The sequence below is a fragment of the Balaenoptera acutorostrata genome, chromosome 20 (assembly GCF_949987535.1).
Source record: "Balaenoptera acutorostrata chromosome 20, mBalAcu1.1, whole genome shotgun sequence".
NCBI lineage: Eukaryota > Metazoa > Chordata > Mammalia > Artiodactyla > Balaenopteridae > Balaenoptera > Balaenoptera acutorostrata.
Genome location: NC_080083.1, coordinates 41,383,286 through 41,404,231, shown reverse-complemented (window position 1 = coordinate 41,404,231; position 20,946 = coordinate 41,383,286). Strand labels below are relative to the sequence as shown.

Genomic DNA, 20,946 nt, shown 5'->3' with positions numbered 1-20,946 from the left:
CCTAATTGTCCCAACACTACTTATTGAAAAGAACACCCTTCCCCCACGACTCCACTGTGCCACCTTTGTCATCCGTCCGGTGTCCATACTGTACCTCTCTTGGACCCAGGGAAGATGGGTCGTGCCCCAGGCCACAGGCTTTAGCATCCCACATATTATAAACACACACACACACACACTCACGTATTAAAAAACACAGACTGTGTTTCTTCACATTTGGAACATTATTGCTTGTGTCACATCTTCTGTTTTCTTTCCTTCTATGTCTCCAGTAAAACGTATTGATTCCCCATTTCTTTTACCCTTGTTTCTCTATTTCCCATCCTTTTGTTTCTCTGTGCGTCATCCCAGATGGTTTCTTCTGATACATCTTTCAGTTCACTATTATCGTTTCAAATGTGTCTAATATGAAATTCACCTGTTGGATTCTTCATTTTAATGATTGTATTTTTTCAGTTCTAGAATTTTATGCCGTTCTTTTTCAAATCTGCTATGTCATTTTTTATACTTTCTGGTCACCTGCCAAAAATTTCCAGCCTGACTTTTACCTCCTCTTCTCCTTGAAGAATAGTTGTGTTAAGGCCGTTCCTGCTATTTTCAATATCTGGACTCTCCGGGGGTCTGTTTCTGTTGTCGGCTGTCCCTGAACACTCTCACTAGTGGATTCTTGTCTCCTCATACAACTGGTTATCTTTGATTGCATATTGGATTTTATTTGAAAAGAAAACGATTTTTAAAATAATTGGAGTCTTAGGCTGTTGCTATTTTCCTCCAGAAACGATGTTTCATTGGTATCTTTATGATACCTGGAGGTAGGGGCCGGGAGGGTGTTACCAGACCAGGACAATTTCATTATTGGTACTTATTTATTTATTTAGAGTTGATTTACAATGTTGTGGCAATCTCTGCTGTACAGCAAAGTGACTCAGTCATACACATAGAGACATGTTTTTTTAATGTTCTTTTCCATTATGGTTTATCCCAGGAGATTGGATATAGTTCTCTGTGCTCTACAGTAGGACCTTGGTGTTCATCCATTCTAAATGTAATAGTTTGCATCTACCAACCCCCAACTCCCAGTCCATCCCTCTCCCTCCTCCCAACCTTGGCAACCACAAGTCTGTTCTCTATGTCCGTGAGTCTGTTTCTGTTTCGTAGATAGGTTCATCCGTGCCATATTTTAGATTCCACATATAAGTGATATAATATGGTATTTGTCTTTCTCTTTCTGACTTACTTCACTTACTATGATAGTCTCTAGTCACATCCATGTCGCTGCAAATGGCATTATTTCATTCTTTTTAAATGGCTGAGTAGTATTTCATTGTATATATGTACCACATCTTCTTTATCCATTCATCTGTAGATGGACATTTAGGTTGTTTCCATGTTTAGGCTATTGTGAATAGTGCTGCTATGAACATAGGAGTGCATGCATATTTTTGAATTATAGTTTTGTCCGGGTATATGTCCAGGAGTGGGATTTCTGGATCATATGGTAATTCTATTTTTAGTTTTCTGAGGAACCTCCATACTGTTTTCCATAGTGGCTGCACCAACTTACACTCCCACCATTCCCTTTTCTCCACACCCTCTCCAGCATTTGTTATTTGTAGACTTTTTAATGATGGCCATTCTGACTGGTGTGAGGTGGTACCTCCTTGTAGTTTTGATTTGCATTTCTCTAATAATTAGTGATGCGAGCATCTTTTCACGTGCCTACTGGCCATCTGTAGGTCTTCTTTGGAGAAATGTCTATTAAGGGCTTCTGCCCATTTTTTGATCGGGTTCTTTATTTTTTTTGTTGTTGAGTTGTATGAGCTGTTTGTATATTTTGGAGATTAAGCTCTTGTTGGACCAAGACCATTTAAAATTCAAGTTCAAAGTCTGAGGTTTCCTGGGACACCCAAAAGACAGGAAGCTGAGTGAAGTCCATGTGGCTTGGTTTATTTGCAATTCACCCTTCTCCCAAAGTGCAGCTCTTTGGGGTCCTAGCCTAAGGTGATAAAAAATTACATATATGCCAGATTTCTCACCCTTGGAGGGCCCCGCACTCCTAGCTCATCCCCTTAGTTGCTTCCTCTGAATCAGTAAATGCTCCGAAGGACAAAGGTACCTTGCCTACTCAGTTCATCTTTCTGGGGTTTTACTTGCAGACCTCAGCCGGGTAATCCTTCACACTCTTGTTAGCTCTTCAGTGCTTTTTTTAAAAATAAACTTTATGTTGGGGAATAATTTTAGATTTACAGAAAAGTTGCAAAGTTAGTACAGAAAGTCCCTGAATACCCTTCACTCTGTCTGTTTCCCCTAATGTTAACATCTTACATAACCATGTACGTTGGTCACATCTAAGAAATTAACATTGGTATATTCCTATTAACTAAATTCCAGACTTTCTTAGTATTTTGCTAGTTTTTCTAATATCCTTTTTCTGTTCTGGGATCCAATCCAAGACACCACATTGCAGTTAGCCTTCAATGTTTTTGAGAATATTTTAAAATATATGTCTATTTCATCCAGCTTCTGAGGGAGGATGGTCCTATTTACTTCGTCTTACATTGCTGCCCTCCCCCATTGTTTCACTGGCATTCCTAGAAATTAAAAAAAAAAAAGTCCTTTAAACAGTCAACATAAAAATCTCGAAAGCAGTTTTTAGATTTGTATAGTGGAGGAAGTTGAACAATTGAGTTTGTCACTGGCTGGGGATGGGGGAGCTGTAAGTGGAATAGAGGATGAAATGTATGTGAGAAAACCAAAAACTTTGTGTTGGCTCAGGCTATGCCCCAGAAACAAACTGCAAAATCTCAGTGGCTAGGGACTTCCCTGTTGGTCCAGTGGTACAGAATCCGCCTTACAATGCAGGGGACGTGGGTTTGATCCCTGGTCAGGGAACTAAGATCCCACATGCTGCGGGGCAACTAAGCCCACATGTCACAACTACCGAGCTCGCGTGCCCTGGAGCCTGCGTGCCACAACTAGAGAAGAGAAAACCCGCACACCACAACTAGAGAGAAGCTCGCGCTCTGCAATGAAGAGTCCGTGCGCCACAACTAAGACCCGATGCAGCCAAAAATATAAATAAATAAATAAATAAATAAATCTTTAAAAAAAATCTCAGTGGCTAAACATATAAAAGCCTCTCTTGCTCATAAAAGCAAGTCTGCTGCTGGCATGGAAGAGAGTCAGCTCTCTTCCAAGTGGTGACTCAAGGATCAAGGTTCTTTCCAGCTTTTGGCTCACCCATCTTTGCTGGGTGTAACACTCTTGGTCTCTCCCCACACCTTTACTTATTTGACTGATGAATTGGAAGAAGGAACAAGGCATGTGTCACCCAGCCCTTTTTACTTCCCTTCCTCCTGGGAGCTGGCTTGCCTGCAGAGACTGTGTGTTCTGCACTGCCTGTGAATGCATAGTGTGCCTAACTCTGAGGTTCAGGAGTAGAAAGCTCACTCTCCTACATCCAAAACCTGGTTACTGTACCTATGTAAACACAACTTACACTGTTTTTTTCCCCAAAGGTTCATGCATCATCTAAGGCAGTGGTTCTCAACCCAGAGTAATTTTGCCTCCCAGGGAAATATTTGACAACATCTAGAGAGATTTTGATTGCCTGTATTTGGGGGATAGTGAGGAGACTGACGGCATCTAGCGGGTAATGGCTAGAGATCCTGCTACACACAGGACAACTCCCCACAGCAAAGAATTATCCGTCCCCAAATGTCAACAGTGCTGATATTGGGAAACCCTAATCTAAGCGGAACAAATGACCATCTTAGATCAGCAGAAGTGACTCTGTCCGAGCAAGTCCAAACCGGAGGGGAATGGTTGGGGGTGACAAAGTGGCACCTGTCAAGCTAGGCCCTTTTGGGGCCAGATTTTGTCTGCCCTGTCAACAGCCCTTTCTAAACCCTTCCCCGCAGCTGGGACTTCCGTTCAGCCCGGGTTTTCTCACGTGACTCAGGGCAAACTCAGTCTCTTTAGGGTTCTCTCTACTCCTTCTTTCTCCCTGAAAGACTCTAAATCCTGGAGGTCTTTACTTACCATCAGGGCCTAGAGCACCAGGGGGCAGCCTTCCTCATTGTCTGCCTGTGCTAGCCTCACTGGGCTCTCCGATTTCCCGTGGGCTCCAGTGTGGCTGTTTCCTCCTCCCCATGTTGGCTGCCCCATCCCCTCATCCCAGACATGGCATCACCAGGCATGGCCAAGCCACTCTTGGGCACATGGATGTCACGAGGATGTGGTGAGGCTGCCGCAAGCCCATTGGTCCAGCAACCCTTTTGCTTCCCTTCTCTCCCATCCTGTGATGGCAGGGCACTTCCCAGTGCTCCAGGTAGGAAGCAGGACACAAGTGTCCCCTCCTCTCAGATCTCCAAACCTACTGTGTATGGGGGGGTTTCTATCCATTGCCCCCCTACACACCATGGGGCAGGACCAGGTGCAGGGCCCAGACCAGTGCCTCACTCCAGGGCCTTCTTCCCAGCTCTCGCACCAGTTCTGGGCCTGGAGGATCTATTTCTTTTTCTTTTTTTTGGCTGCGTTGGGTCTTCATTGCTGCACACGGGCTTTCTCTAGTTGTGGAGAGCCAGGGCTACTCTTTGCTGCAGTGCACAGGTTTCTCACTGAGGTGGCTTCTCTTGTTGCGCAGCACCGGCTCTAGGCGCGCAGGCTTCAGTAGTTGCAGCACGCGGGCTCAGTAGTTGTGGCGCACAGGCTTACTTGCTCCGTGGCATGTGGGATCTTCCCGGCCCAGGGATCGAACCCTGCTTTGGCAGGCGGATTCTTAACCACTGTGCCACCAGGGAAGTGCCTGGAGGATCTATTTCTTACGGAGTCTTCAAACCTCACTCCTGGCTAGGTGTGGGGCTGGTGGGGGTGGAGGGAAAGGACCTCACAATACACATGAAGGCATCAGGGGTGATGCACAGTACACCCCACACCCTCTTCATAAAAACAAAAATTTGGGTAACGCTTCCTTTACTCTCCCGAAATGGCAATCATCAATAATATGCCTTCTCGCATACTTAATTTTTAAAAATCACAATATAGTGCCTGAGCTGTAATAGAGGGGGAAAAAATCGAAGGAAAACGATTTGTAACCAAATAACACATACTCAAAGTGTCGTTGCTGAGGCCTCATGGCACTAGAAAACACAATAAAGTGTCAGATGCTTGCCCCTGCTTGTAACAAATAAGTTAGGATTTAAGAAAAGCAAGAAGATCAGAAATTATTCTGTATAAGAACCAAAAAATAAAAGAGCAGAGATATACTATTAAACACTAGAATAAACATTATTTTAATCTGTGTTTTTAAAACTGTGATTACCGAGACTTCCCTGGTGGTGCAGTGGTTAAGAATCCGCCTGCCAATGCAGGGAACACAGGTTCGAGCCCTGGTCTGGGAAGATCCTACATGCCATGGAGCAACTAAGCCCACGCACCACAACTACTGAGCCTGTGCTCTAGAGCCCAAGAGCCACAACTACTGAGCCTATGTGCCACAACTACTGAAGCCCACATGCCTAGAGCCTGTGCTCCGCAACAAGAGAAGCCACTGCAAGGAGAAGCCCGTGGGCCACAACCAAGAGTAGACCCCGCTCGCCACAACTAGAGAAAGCCCATGTGCAGCAACGAAGACCCAACGCAGCCTAAATTAATTTAAAAAAAAACAAACTGTGATTACCTTTTGTGGTCTGAGATAATAACAGAGTTTTCACCCATGTGAACCCCTGTCCCTGCCAGTTGAATGCCAGCAGCGCCCCCCAACCCGCCAACATTGTGAAATTCAAACATATCTCCTACATCACTCACACACACACACGCACACACACACACACGCACACACACGCACACAATCTCCCCTCCCAGAACCACTGAGTTAATGCTTCAAATATTAGCCCAGCAAGTGGATAAAAATTCCACCTGTATATATGGAAGTATATATGCCAAAATATTAACAGTGGTTTTCTAAGAGAGGAGGAGAATAACAGGAAACGTTACCTTTTTTTTTTTTTTTAACATATCTGCACGGTGTAAAATTTTGCTTGCAACCTGTGTAACCTTTGCAATCAGAAAAAACAACCAACAGAACTATTTTGGAAAAACGGTATGTCAGGGCTCCCTCTAGTGTGCGTGTTTGTTCTGTTCCTTTCAAGAAGGATTCAGTTCAGCTGTGGGAAGCCGCTAATTAAAATGCAAGAAAAATGCATTTTTAAAAAATGCATTTTTAAAATGCAAGACAACTCAGCGCGGCTGCGGAGCCCAGCCTTTCTGCTCGGCCTGCTGGTGGCTCCAGGTACCCGGCTCAGCCCAGCCGGACAGCTTCCCTCACCCTCCGCCTGCACCGCCGCCCCGTGGCCCAGGGCGGTACTGCGCCCTCCGGGAGGTGATGGGAAGGAGGGGCAGTGGGCGCTGCCTGTGGACCCCCTAACTTCTGTACCATCGACCACTCAGCAGTCTGGTGAAGCTTATGCGCCACGTCTCAGAATGATGGTCTTTTTAAACATATAAAATAATATACACATGCTTAAAAGAAAACCAATAATAAAAGAACTGGTTATCAAAATATAATTGTGTAATACTGTAATAAATGTGATTTTTTTTATTAGCACTTTAAATAACAACTCCAGTGGCAGATCTAACAACTAATGATTTTCCAAGTAGTGAGGTGCGTACACAGTATTTCAAGCTATCGGGGACAACTTGAACTGCTAGTGTCTGTGATTTTTCATCGGTGACAGTCACGGCACTGCGAACACTACTCATCATATAAGGAAAGATAAATGTTACTTAAAGGTTAGTGAAAAGTCAAGATGTACTATTTTCCCACCCAGATTCATGGACTCCCTGAATTCTACACACAGGCCCTCTGGGGTGCGCGGCTGGGGGCACGGTTAAGAGCCCCTGAAAGGGCATGGGTTTGGGAGAAGCGCTCGGTGGGTTTTCGGGTGCGGGTCGCCGTGAACCAAGGGTAAGTACTGAAGGGAACAGCAGAGGCGCCTCCCCCGGTTGGGGGGACCCACACGGCCCCTCCCTTCCCTTCCTTCTCTCGATCTCGCCTCTGGAGGAAGTTAAAGTCCCGCGTGGCCCGGAGAGGAACTCCTCGCTCCCGCCGTGCACTCCCGCTTGCCCAGCGCTCACCATGCGGCCCCTCGTCCTGCTGTGGGGCTGCCTCGTGCTCCCAGGTGAGATGGGGGGCGGGGATGGAGGGATGTGGGGCTTATCCCCAACGTCCTTATTGCTTATCCTTATTGCCCGTTGGGTCTGCAAGAGAGAGGACCTCCTGAACCTACATTTCCTTGTGGGGGTGACCCAGCCCAGGCGCCCGATCCTTCCAGGCTTCACCCCACCCCATTCGTCCTTAGCCCTCAGAGGGTGCGGCACTTGCTGTTTCTGGAACCCAGAGCCAGGTCTTGCCCCAGACCTGTGCGCTCCAGACCCTTCATGTCCAAGTGGCTGTAAGAGTACCTTTACCTCTTTTGTTTTCATTTCCTGGCTCTGTGCCAGCCTGGGGGCAGACAAGATGCCCCTTATTTAATGTTGCCCCATTAAACTCAGCAAGTATTTCTTGAACCTCTGCTGTACCACTCACAACAGCCCCGAGAGATAAATTATCCTGTTTCATCAATCCACAAGCCTGCTTTTCTTTTTTCTTCTTTCTTTCGTTTTTTAACCTTTTAACATAAAAAATTAGGATACATCTTATAACTGATGCCAGTTGTTCAAATGACAGTGTTTTTTTCTTAATGTTGTATAAAATTATGGTGGCTCTTACATATGATAGCATCTTAATTCAATGAAATAGGACATTGTCATCATCTACAGGTGAGAAAACTCAGAGGGGTCAAGCAATATCCCCAGGGTCACACAGCTACTAAGCAGCAGTGCTGGGATTCAAACTCTGGGCTGTCTGAATCTAGATCTTCCCCATCACCAGCCTTCAATATGCCAGGCTTAGGGAAACAGCAACAGTCCTGTCCCAAGGTCCCTCGGTGGCAGAGTGGAGTACCAGCTCCTACCAGGGCTGCCCCAAGAAGGGGGTGACTGAGGAAAGCCTTCTGGCCTTGATCCTGGTACTTGAATCAGGGAATTCCAACCTTCACCCCTGCTGTGGTTTCAGGTTACGGATCCCTGGTGGGCCCGAAGGAGATCAGCGGCTTTGAAGGTGGCACCGTGTCCCTGCAGTGCACCTACGGAGAAGAGCTGAAGAAGTACAGGAAATACTGGTGCCGGGAGGGCGGGTTCTTGATCTCCCGCTGCTCTGGGACTGTCTACTCTGGAGAATACGGCCAGGAAGGCAGGGTGTCCGTCCACGACAGCCCCCGGCAGCTCAGGTTTGAGGTGATCCTGAGAAACCTCACCTTGAAGGACATGGGGCAGTACTGGTGTGGGGTCAAAAGAGTGGGCTTCGATAAGACTTTCTCGGTTTCTTTGCTCGTCTTTCCAGGTAACAAATGTCCCTCCTTCCCTGGGAGGGGTTCAGGGTCATGGAGGTGGGGGCTGGAGGATGGCACCTCCCCACAATAAAGGACAGGCTGCAGCTCAAATGGGGGGGGGAGCTGAGAGCCACGCACAGGTTTGGGGTGTTCCTGAGATATGACCTGCTTGCTCAGAATGGCTTCCTCAAGGCCTCTGTTTGAGGTGTAGCTGGGGAAGTTCTGAGAAATTGGTCCTGGGGAGATTAGGGTTCAGGGGTCAAGGGCCAGAGGTCTGGGAATGCTGGGAAGCGAGGATCAGGGAAGGTGCTGAGGCATTGCTTTTGGACTTGTAGCTTCTGCTGGTCTCCACCTGACAGTCACCACAGCCAAGCTGGGGAAGACAGGGGCAGAGACCTCTCCATTCACAGGGACCTCCCCATCCGGGCGTGCAGCAACCTCTCCATATGCAGGGACCTCTCCTCACCCGGCAACCTCTCCATTTGCCAGGACCTCTTCTCACCCAGCAACCTCTCCGTATGCAGGGACCTCTTCTCACCCAGCAACCTCTCCGTATGCAGGGACCTCTCCGTATGCAAGGACCTCTCCGTATGCAGCAGCCCTTCCAAATGCAGGGACCTCTCCTCACCCGGCAACCTCTCCTCCTGCAGGGATCTCCCGCCAAGCCACACAGCTGGACTCCACCTCAACAGAGGACACCAATTTTGTCCCCAGCAGAAGCAGTTCCAAGCCCAGGTGAGCCCCAGGAGACCAAGGCCACCTTTTCAGGTCATCACTAAACCATAAGGTGCCCCTGAGCGAATAAGAACCCAACATTCCTCCCTCTGGGAGAACACAGCTTCTTGTCGTGGCCGCAGACATGCAGAGAGGGCAGATTCAGCCCCCATCCCACCCCCTACCCAGCAGGGCCCTGGAGCAGTGAACGACCTACATTACGGGGGCCAGCAGCCCTTTTGCCTTGGACATGCAGGCCCACCCCAAGGTGAAGGGTCCACCATGGCCTCAGTCCCCAGCTCGCTCCCTTTCCGGCTTCAGGGACAGCCACCCCAGTTCAGTAGCTCTTGTTTGTGCACTTTACGCTGGGCCCTGTGCTAAGCAGGAAACTGTGGAACCAAACAATGTGATGTTTTCTTACCCAACTGGAGTCCCAGCCTGAAGGACTGACTCTTGGGTCTTTATATATAACTGCCCTCCATTGCTGGTGGCCAGGTAACCGCTCACAGGTTCAGACCCAGCTGAAAGTGCCTCCTGGGGCTGGCGATGGGGGCTGAGGTCCCTTCCATTGGGACTAACCAGATGTTGTGGTCCCTGGTACCCTCTGACCTACTTGGGAGAGGTGAGGGCTATGACTGGGACTCAGAACAAGGATGCCCAGTGTGCCGCCGTCTGGTGACAGCCACCAGACTCCTTCCATCTCGCCCGCAGGGTGTCCATCCCGATGACCCGCATGTTGGCCCCGGTCCTGGTGCTACTGGCCCTTCTGCTGGCCACAGGCCTGGCTGCCCTCGGCAGCTACATGCTCCAGTGGAGGAAGAAAGGTGAGCAGTGTAGACGGGAGGGGTGAGAAGCTGTCAGCCAGGGGCCTCGCTGAGACCCACAGTCCCCCCCACCGCCCCAGAGAGACCTCGCGGGCCTCAGTGTATGCGTCCGAGACGTGGGCATCAGGAGCCCTGCTCCTCTTTTCTGAGAGACCCGCAGGGCCGTCCACACTAAGCACAAGCAATTCAAATGGGGGAGCAAGAGACTGGGGGGCTCTCATCTTGCTCTGGTCTGTCCGACCAAGCTCATCAGCCGCTTCTCTCCCTGTTGATCCCAGTGAACCCATGTCCAGTCTCTGTAGCTTCTGCTTCTTGTACGAGGACTGATTACAGGGGGAAGTGCAGGCCTGAGCACTTGAACTTGAGCAGGATGTGCGTTACGGCCCTGCACCTGCCGCTGGGTCTCTAGAGGTGCTCAGCTCCTTTCAAGGCTTGGCTTCAAATTCCAGCTCTGCCACTTTTTAGCTGTGTGACCTTGGGTAAGTCATCTAACTTCCCTGAGCCTCAGCTTCCTCAGATATATGCCCAACAGAAATAGAATAGAAGCCACACGTGTGATTTAAAATTCCTTAATAGTCACACGAAAAAAAGAAGAAACTAGTGAAGTTAATTCTAATGATACACTTTATTTAACATGATATATCCAAAACATTATCATTTCAACATGGAATCAATATAAAGATACTAATGAGGACTTCCCTGGTGGCACAGTGGTTAAGAATCCGCCTGCCAATGCAGGGGACACGGGCTGGGGCCCTGGTCCGGGAAGATCCCACATGCCGCGGAGCAACTAAGCCCGTGCGCCACAACTACTGAGCCTGCGCTCTAGAGCCTGCAAGCCACAACTATTGAACCCACGTGCCACAACTACTGAAGCCCGCGTGCCTAGAGCCCGTGCTCCGCAACAAGAAAAGCCACCTCAATGAGAAGCCTGCACACCGCAACCAAGAGTAGGCCCCGCTCACCACAACTAGAGAAAGCCCGCGTGCAGCAACGAAGACCCAACGCAGCCAAAAATAAATAAACAAATGAATAAATTTATTTAAAAAAAAAAGATACTAATGATACACATTCTACATTCATTTTTTCCTATTGAGTCTTTCAACCCCAGTGTAATTCAGAATAGTCACATTTCTGGTGCTCAACGGCCGTGTGGATGGCACAGATTAAGAGGGTTTAACTGAAATAACAGTAATGGGAAATGCCTTGCGCCCGGCACTGTGGTGTGGCTTATGTTGTTTTTATCTCCTTTAATCTCCTCAATACTGTCGAGTTAGGAACTACTTATTACAACACCTACAAATACCCCCAATTTACAGGGCAAGAAACTGAGGCACAGAGTGGTTAAGCAGCTTGCCCTGTGTTTGTGTAGCTGGAAAGCGGTAGAACCGGGAAGCCAACTTTGCAAACTGGCAATGTTGTCCCAGCGCTGGTGGCCATGGTGGGGAACGCTGGGCCTGCTACCTGACTCCCCTCTGTGTGGCCCCCAGGAAGAAATGTCAGCTTTGCCCACGTCCCTAGGCCCCCTCTGAGGAGTCAGGAGGAGCACACAGGGTGAGAAAGTTCCCATCACAACCTCAGAGCCTCTTAGCACCTTGCCTCTCCAATTGTGGTCCCCAGCTGGCAGCAGCAACATCCCCTGGTAGCCTGTTAGCGACTCAGACTCTCAGGCCCCAACCTCAGCCTACTGAATTAGAATCTGCATTTGAATATAATTTCCCAGGCTCCTGTACACACATTGAGATTTAAGAAGCAATGACCTTGGCATACAGGATCACTTCCCTAGCCAGTTTCTGGCCCACGCGAGGGGATTTCCATGTACCAATCTCAAAAGTCCAGGTCATTGCCGAGGTGCTGGGGTTCTCGGCCCAATCGGCTTGCCAGCTCCCTCTGGGAAGCCCCAGGTCCACCTACGTGGGAGCAGCTGCAGGCTATTCCCAGCTACTCCTGGCTTCAAGGTGCTCCTTCTGTTGCAGGAAGGGTGACTCCTTCCAGGGCCCGAGAGTGGGGCTCTTGTCTAACACTCGGAAATGAATTGTCTGAGGAAACACACGTGCTGACAAAGCAAGAGACTTTATTGGGAAGGGGCGCCCGGGTGGAAGGCAGGAGGGTAAGGGAACCCAGGAGAACTGCTCTGCCTCGTGGCTCGCAGTCTCGGGTTTTATGGTAATGGGGTTAGTTTCCGGGTCGTCTCTGGCCAATCATTCTGACTCAGGGTCCTTCCTGGTGGCCCACGCATCACTCACCCAAGATGGATTCCAGCGAGAAGGATTCTGGGAGGTTGGCGGGACGTATGGACTGGAGTCTCCTCTCTCCTTTTGACGTTTCCCGAATTCTTCCAGTTGGTGGTAGCTTGTTAGTTCTGCGTTCCTTACCAGGACCTCCTGTTTAAGATAATTCATGCAAGTGGTTACTAACAGGCCTGGCCAGGGTGGGCGGTTTCAGTCAGTGGTTCCCTTAACACTTCTGGTCTCTTTCAGCTCAACTGGCCATGGAGACACCGAGGAAGGAGAAGGTCCATCTCTCCCACTTGGTAAGGAAGGAGGCAAGTCCAAGCTCAGATCCCTGTGGGTCCAGAAGTCAGGACTCCCGGGCCCTGCCTCTCCGTCTCCCTGCCTGGTCCTCCACGGCTGACCTCAAGGCAGGACTTGCTTCCCACATCCAGGGAATCTGTGTGAGCCCCGAGATCAGCCCTTCAGGCTGCCCTCCTCACCCAGACTTCCCACCGGGTGCCAGCGGGGCTCTGCTCCAGGCCCACAGGCCCAAGGCCCTCTTCCCATCCCCCCTTTTAGAATCAGAGAACATTGGAGCTGGCTCCACAGGGGGGCTTTGATATCATCTAGTCCAGCCTTTCTCTAAATTTGGTGCAAAATCCCTTACGGAACACCTGGGGGTGGGTGGGGGGGGCGGCTATCAGAAATACACTCTCCTCGACATCGGTCCCAGCCAGAACCTCTTGGGGTGGGGGCCAGGGACCTGAAATTTAAACGCTGCCCTGGGGGATTCTGATAGCACACCAGAATGTGACTACCAGTAGACTCTAGTCTGCTTTTGCAGAAGAGAGAACTGAGGCCCAGAAAGGGAAAAAGTCTTGCCCAAGGTCACACAGCAGGCTGTGGCCCAGATAGAGAGCAGGATCCAGAGCTCTCGACTCCCATCTCTCCTCTTTCCAGAACACCCTTCTCTGAGCTTTCGTTGGCTCTGAGACCAAGGTGGTATGGCTACCTTGACACTCGGGCTGCGGGTGGTGCTCTGGAGACCAGGGGACAGAAAGAATGGGGGTCCCTGCGCCCATCATCCTGGAGAGAAGAAGCTGCCCTGAGTCTACCTGCTGCTGGGCCCTCCCCTGACCCCTGCAAAGAGAGACCCTCTTCCCACACCAGCACTCCTACGGAGAGAGTCACTGCTTAGGAAACCGAAGCCCCATCTGCCTCGCCAACCCCCACCCCTCCCCGCCCCAGCCTCTCCTTCCTCAGCTGTTTACTGAGATGCCTCCACCCTGATTCCCTTAAACACTGGAGCAGGAAAGGGGGGCTGCCATTGCCTTCTTTCCTGGCGCCAGCAGGGACAAAACACTCAGGCACGATCCCCCTAGGGAGGGGCTGCAGTGGGATGGGGTACTGGGCCTTCCTTCACTTAGGAAGCAGCTGTTGTTATCTCAGGAAGCTCAGCAAGACCAAAGGGGTGGACGGGAGTGAGGGAAAGGTCATGGAGACAGATGGAGGGGCTGCCACGGCCACTGCCAGGGCCCTCCTCCCGGCTCGGCGTCCTGGGGTTCACCCCTCCCCCAACTCCGGAAGAGGGACTGGGCTCAGAGGGAGACCCTCCATGCCTTGCTACCGCTTTTCTAGTGCCTAGAAGTAGAGGCTCTTATATAGATCTCGTATAGTCAACAACCCAGAAAATGCCTCCACGCTCACTGGAACAGCCCAGGGTCCACTGCATGGGCAGAGGGACCGTTGAGAGATGCAGACTCCCCCCCGGACAGAGGGTAGCGGTCCTGGCCACAGCCTACATGTGTAGTTTGCTCTCTGCCCCCTGAGGTTCTTTCCTCAAATTCTGTCACCCTTGAGAAGGTGACACTTCTGCAGCTGTTGGTGGTCAGTGGTCAGCAGTGGCTGGGTTTTGACCAAATCACAAAGCTGTCAGTATGGGATTCATGGGAAATGGACCTGATGTCAGGAGTTCTCTGGTCCAGCCCCAGCTCTGCCATGTCCTCCCCACAGGCAGGCTGGGACGCAAGAGGGCCGTGAGTGACAGCATTTGTGAATTCTCCCTCCCCCTCCCCTATTCCTTCAGGCCCACATCCCCCCAGTCACATCTCACCTGAGGAATTCTGTTCTGACTCTTACCTTGTCCCCATAAAACTGAAGATGTCACCAGAGGTGGCTCAAACATCTACCTCTGCCTCCATCTCCCACACCTAGGGTATTGATAGAAGCAGGGGCCCAGTTAGTAGACAAGGGACACTGCCACAAAGAGAAGTGTGCAGGACGCCCTGCCAGGATGTAGGCAGGAAAGTGTAGTGTAGGAAAGAGTCTGAGACCAAAGAATCACGAATACAAGGCCCAGCTCAGCCGCTCACCAGCTGTGTGACTTCTGGCAAGTTACATCACCGCTCTGAGCCTCGGCTTCCCCATCTCACGAGACTGTGGTTAGGAACAAGTGAGATGAGACACCTCGTAGTTATCCAGAAAATCGGAGCTTCTTTCCTTGGCTTCGGTGCCTATCAGGCCAGGGGTTTGTTGGCCGGGCCACCTCAGGGCAGCTGTGCTGTTAGGAGACATGGCTGGGGGCCTTGGCCAGCTCCAGCCTCCGCTCTGCTCAGCTGCTGGGCAAGGGAGCAGGAGATGGAGGGGCCCGGCATTCTGACCTGAGGACCCATGGGAGCAGCTGAGCCCAGGTCAGGAGATGGGCTTCCGCACTCGCTCTGGACTACCCACCTCTCTTCCCTGGGCCTCGGTTTTCTCATCTGATCAGGGAGGGATTGCTCAGACCCATGATCCCTAAAGAATTCTTCCTGTGCTGTTTGTTATTTGGTGAATCTTTGAGGTGTCCAACTTTGCTCTCTCCGGGCCTATTACAAAGAACCTGCAGCCTGTACATTCTTGCTGCTTCAAGGATAGAAATAATAATCATGGAAACAAATTAATCATTCCAGGAGTTCCCAGTTGTTGAGTGATAAAACATTATCAGAAATATTTATTACCCTAAGGGAAAAATTTCTATCCCCATTTTACAGCTTGGGAAACTGGGCCTCAGAGAAGTTAGGTGGCTCCCCCAAGGTCACACTGAGACATAGGAAATTGGCTGTAAGGACTCTGACTCTGCAATCCACCCCCCTGCCTTTCCCTCCTCCTGCTCCGGCTTGCGGACCATCCCTGCTGCCAAGAACAGGCTGTTCTGACTGAGTCTGTGTTTCAGCCACTGGGGAACAGCTGGGTCCCAGAGTATGCTGTGATCGACCTTGCGGGGCCCACTGGGCCTCCTGCCAGCCCCAAGCCCTCTGCCAGCCCCAACGTGGAGATCCAGTGCCTGAGCCAGGTGTGGACAGAGGGCTCTGGGGGTCTGGAGTCATCTAGCTTGGCTCCACTCAGACAATGCAAGGAAGTGGGGGAGGTCTCTGCCCTCAGCATCCACCCACCTCCCCCATCACAACCAGACCTTAGACCATTTCACCCAGGAAGCCAGGGCTCCTGACCTCACATCCTCATTTCTTCTGATCCAGAAAATTCTTGAATAGCATGGTGGGAGTGACAGCTTAAAGAGTTCTGAGGTGGCAGGATTCCCACATCTGCAGCCAGAACCGGGCCCGAGGCCATGAGGTTGATCTCCCAGGGAGTGGGGGCCTGGAAGGGGGGGGGAATGAATCAAAGCCTGGGGGTTCTGGGAAAAAGGAGTGTTTAGTCCTGTGTCCCCCAGATGGACAGGCCCAGAATGTGCAGAAAAGACTGGGCTGGACCCAGCAGCTACCTGGAGACCCCCCCAGCCGGGCTGTGCTTTTCAACCCCTACTGTTGTCTTTACAGACTTCAAAGGAAGATGAAGCCTCGTGGCAGACCCCTGAGGGAGACATGACCCCAGGCCCTCCCCTCCCCGTGTCTAGGGATGAGCCAGACTTTTCTAAGTTCATCTCAGTCTAGCCACCTAACGCCCTCCGTGAATCTCTGGAAGGGCTGAATTTGCGCTAACTTGGATAAGTTTTCTGCTACGGCTTCAGAGTCCTCCTGCCAGAGTCCAGGGCTCTCCTCCACCCTCCCCAAGCTTTCCTCCTGCATGCCCCAGCTGACCCGGAAGGCTTCATCAGCACTGGGGCCTGGAGTGGTGGCTTCACGGTTCCAGCTGGAGACGGGGACCTCCCCAAGATGGTCGCATTCCTGGGCAAAGCGTGCAGCTTCTGGACCCTCAAGGGGCCAGGCAGGGCTCAGGGGGTCTGGTCTGAGTTTGTATCTGCTACGGGAACTCCCCTGGGCCTGGGTGCCCAGCCACAGGCCGCTCCTAACTCCCCCTCCAGACCCCACCTCCTCTTCCCTTCCTTCCATCTTCAGACTCAAGGTCAAGTTCTCCTACATAAGCTGGTGAGGAGGAGGGAGACTGCTGGGTTAGACGGGATTCTGATTTCTCAAAGCTGGGCTGTGAACCTCCTGCATCCCAGTCCTTCAGGAAGCTGGTTAAAAGGATAATTCCTGGGCCCCATCAAGAACTACCAAAACGGAACTTCCCTGGTGGCGCAGTGGTTAAGAATCTGCCTGCCAACACAGAGGACACAGGTTAGATCCCTGGTCTGGGAAGATCCCACATGCCGCGGAGCAACTAAGCCCATGCGCCACAACTACTGAGCCCATGCGCCACAACTACTGAAGCCTGCATGCCTAGAGCCCGTGCTCTGCAACAAGAGAAGCCACCACGATGAGAAGCCTGCGCACCGCACCGAAGAGTAGCCTCCACTCGCTGCAACTAGAGATAGCCCGCACGCAGCAATGAAGCCAAAAATAATTTTTAAAAAAAGAACTACCAAAACCATCTCTGAGGCTGGGCCCGGGACTCTGCATTTCTAACAAGTGCCCTGGTGATTCTAACTCTTGAGTTTGAGCACCAGTGGGCTGGTTGAGCGCTCAGGCCCCTCCAGTTTAGAGAGTCTACATTTGGTGTGTGGAGTCTCCCCTCTGCCCCCTATAGGGCCTACTCTGCCCATGACACCATGACCCAGCTGGGGGCTTTCCTGGACCTGCCCGAGTCCAGGCCCAGGTCAAGTGCACATTGGAAGGTATGAGCCCAGGACTGGCGGGGAGTGGTTGTCTTTCTGATCTCCCTACCCAGCCATGCATTCCAGGCTTTGGAAGGAGGATGGGAAGAAGCACGGCTTCTTCCTTGTCAAGAAAGGGTTGACTACCTGTGGGTTCTGAGAGCTGGGGAAGGGGTAGGAAAACACAGGGTACAGGTGGAAGTGGGTATCTAAAAGGGAGGAGGGAGGGGACAGGGCAGGACCCTAAGGGGAACCTGACGATGACCTGGAGTTTGGTCCCCTGGAGTGGGCGGACGGAAGGTAGAATAACAGAACTACTGGGTTTTTGAAAAATGAACCGGGGGCTGCTCAATATACAAAACCTAGAAAGATGGGGGGATAAAAGGAAGAAAACATATCACCCATCATCTCACCGCTATCCAAAGACAAAATTATTGCAATTTGTTCTATTTCTTTCCAGTCTTTTTTCTCCACGTCACTTGCTGATGTGCTTCTACAAATTATTTTGTACATACAACTTTATATCCTGCTTTTCCCACTTAATTATTATATCATAAGCATGTTTTTGCATAATGTTTTTACAAACCTTTTATAAATTCAATGTTGATCAGCAGCATAATATTTCAGATTGGTATGCTTCAGTTTATTTCAGTTCTCTCTCACTAGATATTTAATTTGTTTCTATTTTTGTTGTAAATAACAGCATGGTGAATCTAGGCACATAGCTTTGCCTGCATTTGGAGATTTCTTTCAGAAGGATTTGCATATGTGGAAGCGCGAGGTCAGAGGGTGTGAACATTTCTGAAGTTACTGATACCCATTGCTAAACAGCTTTGAGAAATGGCAGTACCAGTTTCACCCCCACCAGGGCCTATCAGCCAGCATTTCTCAAAGTCCTCACCAGCCTCTGCACCTGTCCCAGTGGGTGTGGGAGGAGAAACCACCCGTAATGCCTATGGAGTGAGGGCCTAGGGGGCTGGGCAAGGTGGAGCCGGTCTGAAGATGCAAGGGAAACTCGCCAGAAGGTGGCAGCCAGTTCCCCGGGGGGTGAAGTAGTGAGCACTTTTTACCTTCTCTGAGTGGAAAGGGAGACCCGAGTCTGAGCTCTAGGGACTCTGCCCAGGATCTGGGCACAGTGTGTGCCCAGATGTTGGGGGAAGTAGGAATTAGCAAGTTTCAGGTGGTCTCAGAGAGACCCCAGAAGTTCCTCCAAAGCAGGCTTCCCCCATGAGAAATCCCTCAGCTGGAGGCTGGTGAGAACAGGGGCTTCTCAGAAGGGAAAGAAACTTCCTGTCCTCTCAGCCTGTCACCTACAGCAGCCAGAGCTTTTGGGGGACCAGAAGTGGTCAGCTGGGTCAACCCAGTCCCACCCCTTGCCCGATTTCAGACCATGTGCCTGCTGAAGAGATCTATGTCTTTTGTGAAGCAGAGCTCTCTCCAAGGCAGCCTAGGATTGGCATCCACTGGATTCCAAGTTTCCATGGATTTATTAGATACTCAAGCATCCTTCATAGACCATGTCACACTGTCCTAGCTCCCAGTGCTGCCACAGTGCTGGCCCAGCGCCACCCTCCTGGCCAGGGGAAGAAGTCTACTCCCTCGCCAGCTGCCACTCTGCAGTCCCCCATCTTGATACACCTTGGTTTTATATTTGTACCCCCACATCTTCAGCTCTGCGATTTTGTGTACCTATGAGAGGCCCTTGAACAAAAGAAGCAATAAGCAATAAGCCACTGCTCACCCATCCCAAGAGCAAGGGTTTCCAGCCTGGGAACTTGCTGAGAGGTAAAAATTAGGGGAACATCAGCATTGCTAAAGTTCTGTTTTGCCAAATTGGGATATTAGCTATAATAATAAACTACCCTTTATCCTCCCATTAGTTTCTTTTAAAGAAATATTTTAACACCAAAGAGAGTGTTGATGGGAAAATGAATGTTTTAAGATAGTCCTTCCCTAATCGACCCCTAGACAAAGAATTGGATGTTATGATCCTAATCCACTGAGGCCTATTGAAGAGAGATTTTCTACAATCTTTTGGTTACAAAAGGGGAAGAGTGGGGGAGGGATAAATTAGGAGTTTGGGATTAACAGATACGCACTACTACATAGAAAAGAGATAAACAACAAGGACCTACCATATAGCACAGGGAACTATATTCAGTATCTTGTAATAACCTAGAATGGAAAAGATACTGAAAAATAATATATATATATATATATATATATATATATATATATATATATATATATATATGTTTTTCATAGAGACCCTTTACCAGGTTGAGAAATTTCCCTTCTAGTCCTAGTTTCTGAGCTTTTTTAAATCAGAAATTGATGTTGATTTTATCAATGATTTTTCAACAACTATTGAGATGATTATATGTTTTTTCTTTTTTAGTCTGCAAATATGACTCTATTCTTTGATTTTCTAACATTAAGCCAACCTGGGGTTAACTTGACTTGGTCATTACTGGTATGTAGTTTTCTTTTCTTGTTAAGTTCTCTGCCTGGTTTTGGTATCAGGGTAAGCTGAAAAGTGATCCCTCCTCTTCAATTTTCTGGAAGAGTTTGTGTAGAATTGGTAATATTTCTTTTTCATATGTTTGGTAGTCTTCGTCAGTGAAGGCATCTGGGCCTAGAATTTTCTTTGTAGGAAGGTACAAACTAGACATTATTGTTAATTGCTATTTTACACAGACAATATTTACTTAGATTCTTACATTTCAGATTTTCTTTTTAAAAAATCATGTTAGTGGTAAACTCTGTCAGTTTTTATCTGAAAATCTCTACTTCATCAAAATTCTTGAAAGAGTTTTGCTGGGTATACAATTCTAGGTTTACAGCCATTCTCTCTCAGCATTTTGGAAATACTATTGTTTTGTCTTCTAGCTATAAGTGTTGTTGTTGAGAAGTCTGCTGTCAGACTGAGTGATGTGATCTTTTTTCTCAGACTGCTTTCTACTTGTACAGGTGTTCTGCAGTTTTACTCCTGACCACGAGTAAATTTTTCTTGTTTGGTGTAAATCCTTACATCTGTGGATTCATGCCTTTCATCAGTTCTGGAAAATTCTCTTCAAATATTTATCTATACTCCATTCTTTTTAATGTCTCCATTGACCAGGATAAAATTTTTTTAGACCTTATCTTTAAAACTGCCATATGTCTTACCCTCTCTTTCATAGCTCCCTTCTCCTTATCTCTGTTCTTCATTCTATATAATTTCTTCAGCTCTATCTTCTAGTTTAGTACTTCTTAAACTTGAAAATGCCTATTAATTACCAAGGAATCTTGTTAAACTGCAAATCTGATGCAGTAGTTCTGGATGGGGCCTGAGAGCTGCATTTCTGACAAGCTCCCAGGCTGATGATGCTGCTAATCCAAGGACCATACTTAGGGGAGCAACTTTCTGGTTCATTCATCTCTTTTCAGTTGTGTTTGATTTGCTGTTAACCCCCTCCAATTAGTTTTTGTTTTAATCATTGTATTTTTATTTCTATAAGTTCTGGATGGTCCTCCTTCAAAACTAACTGTCCATTCTAGTGTCTTGTTGCTTGTTAATTTTTGTAATGCCATCTTTTATTTCATTAAACATTTACACGCACATGGTTAGTTTACATTTTGTGCCTAATATCAGAAGTCCTTGGACATATAAATATGTTGTTGTTTATGTTGACTATTGCTCATGGTGGTCTGTTTCTCTGAATTTTGTGATCTCTTGTTGTGAGCTCATG

General features: G+C 49.2%; 1 protein-coding gene across 9 annotated transcripts; it reads left to right on the top strand.

The window, feature by feature from the left end:
- Positions 1-7,082: 7,082 nt before the first annotated feature.
- On the top strand, positions 7,083-17,836 carry CD300LG (CD300 molecule like family member g). 9 transcript variants are annotated; one of them, XM_007180235.2, is made up of 7 exons: positions 7,083-7,181; positions 8,117-8,443; positions 9,083-9,167; positions 9,858-9,970; positions 12,451-12,503; positions 15,395-15,514; positions 15,999-17,836. In XM_007180235.2, the coding sequence occupies exons 1-7, from the start codon at positions 7,139-7,141 to the stop codon at positions 16,110-16,112; spliced, it is 855 nt and encodes a 284-aa protein (XP_007180297.2). In that variant the 5' UTR covers positions 7,083-7,138; the 3' UTR covers positions 16,113-17,836. The 9 variants fall into 9 exon arrangements, with proteins under 9 accessions (XP_007180297.2, XP_007180295.2, XP_007180294.2 ...); XM_007180233.2 differs by having other exon boundaries at positions 8,993-9,167; XM_007180232.2 differs by having other exon boundaries at positions 8,957-9,167.
- Positions 17,837-20,946: the final 3,110 nt, after the last annotated feature.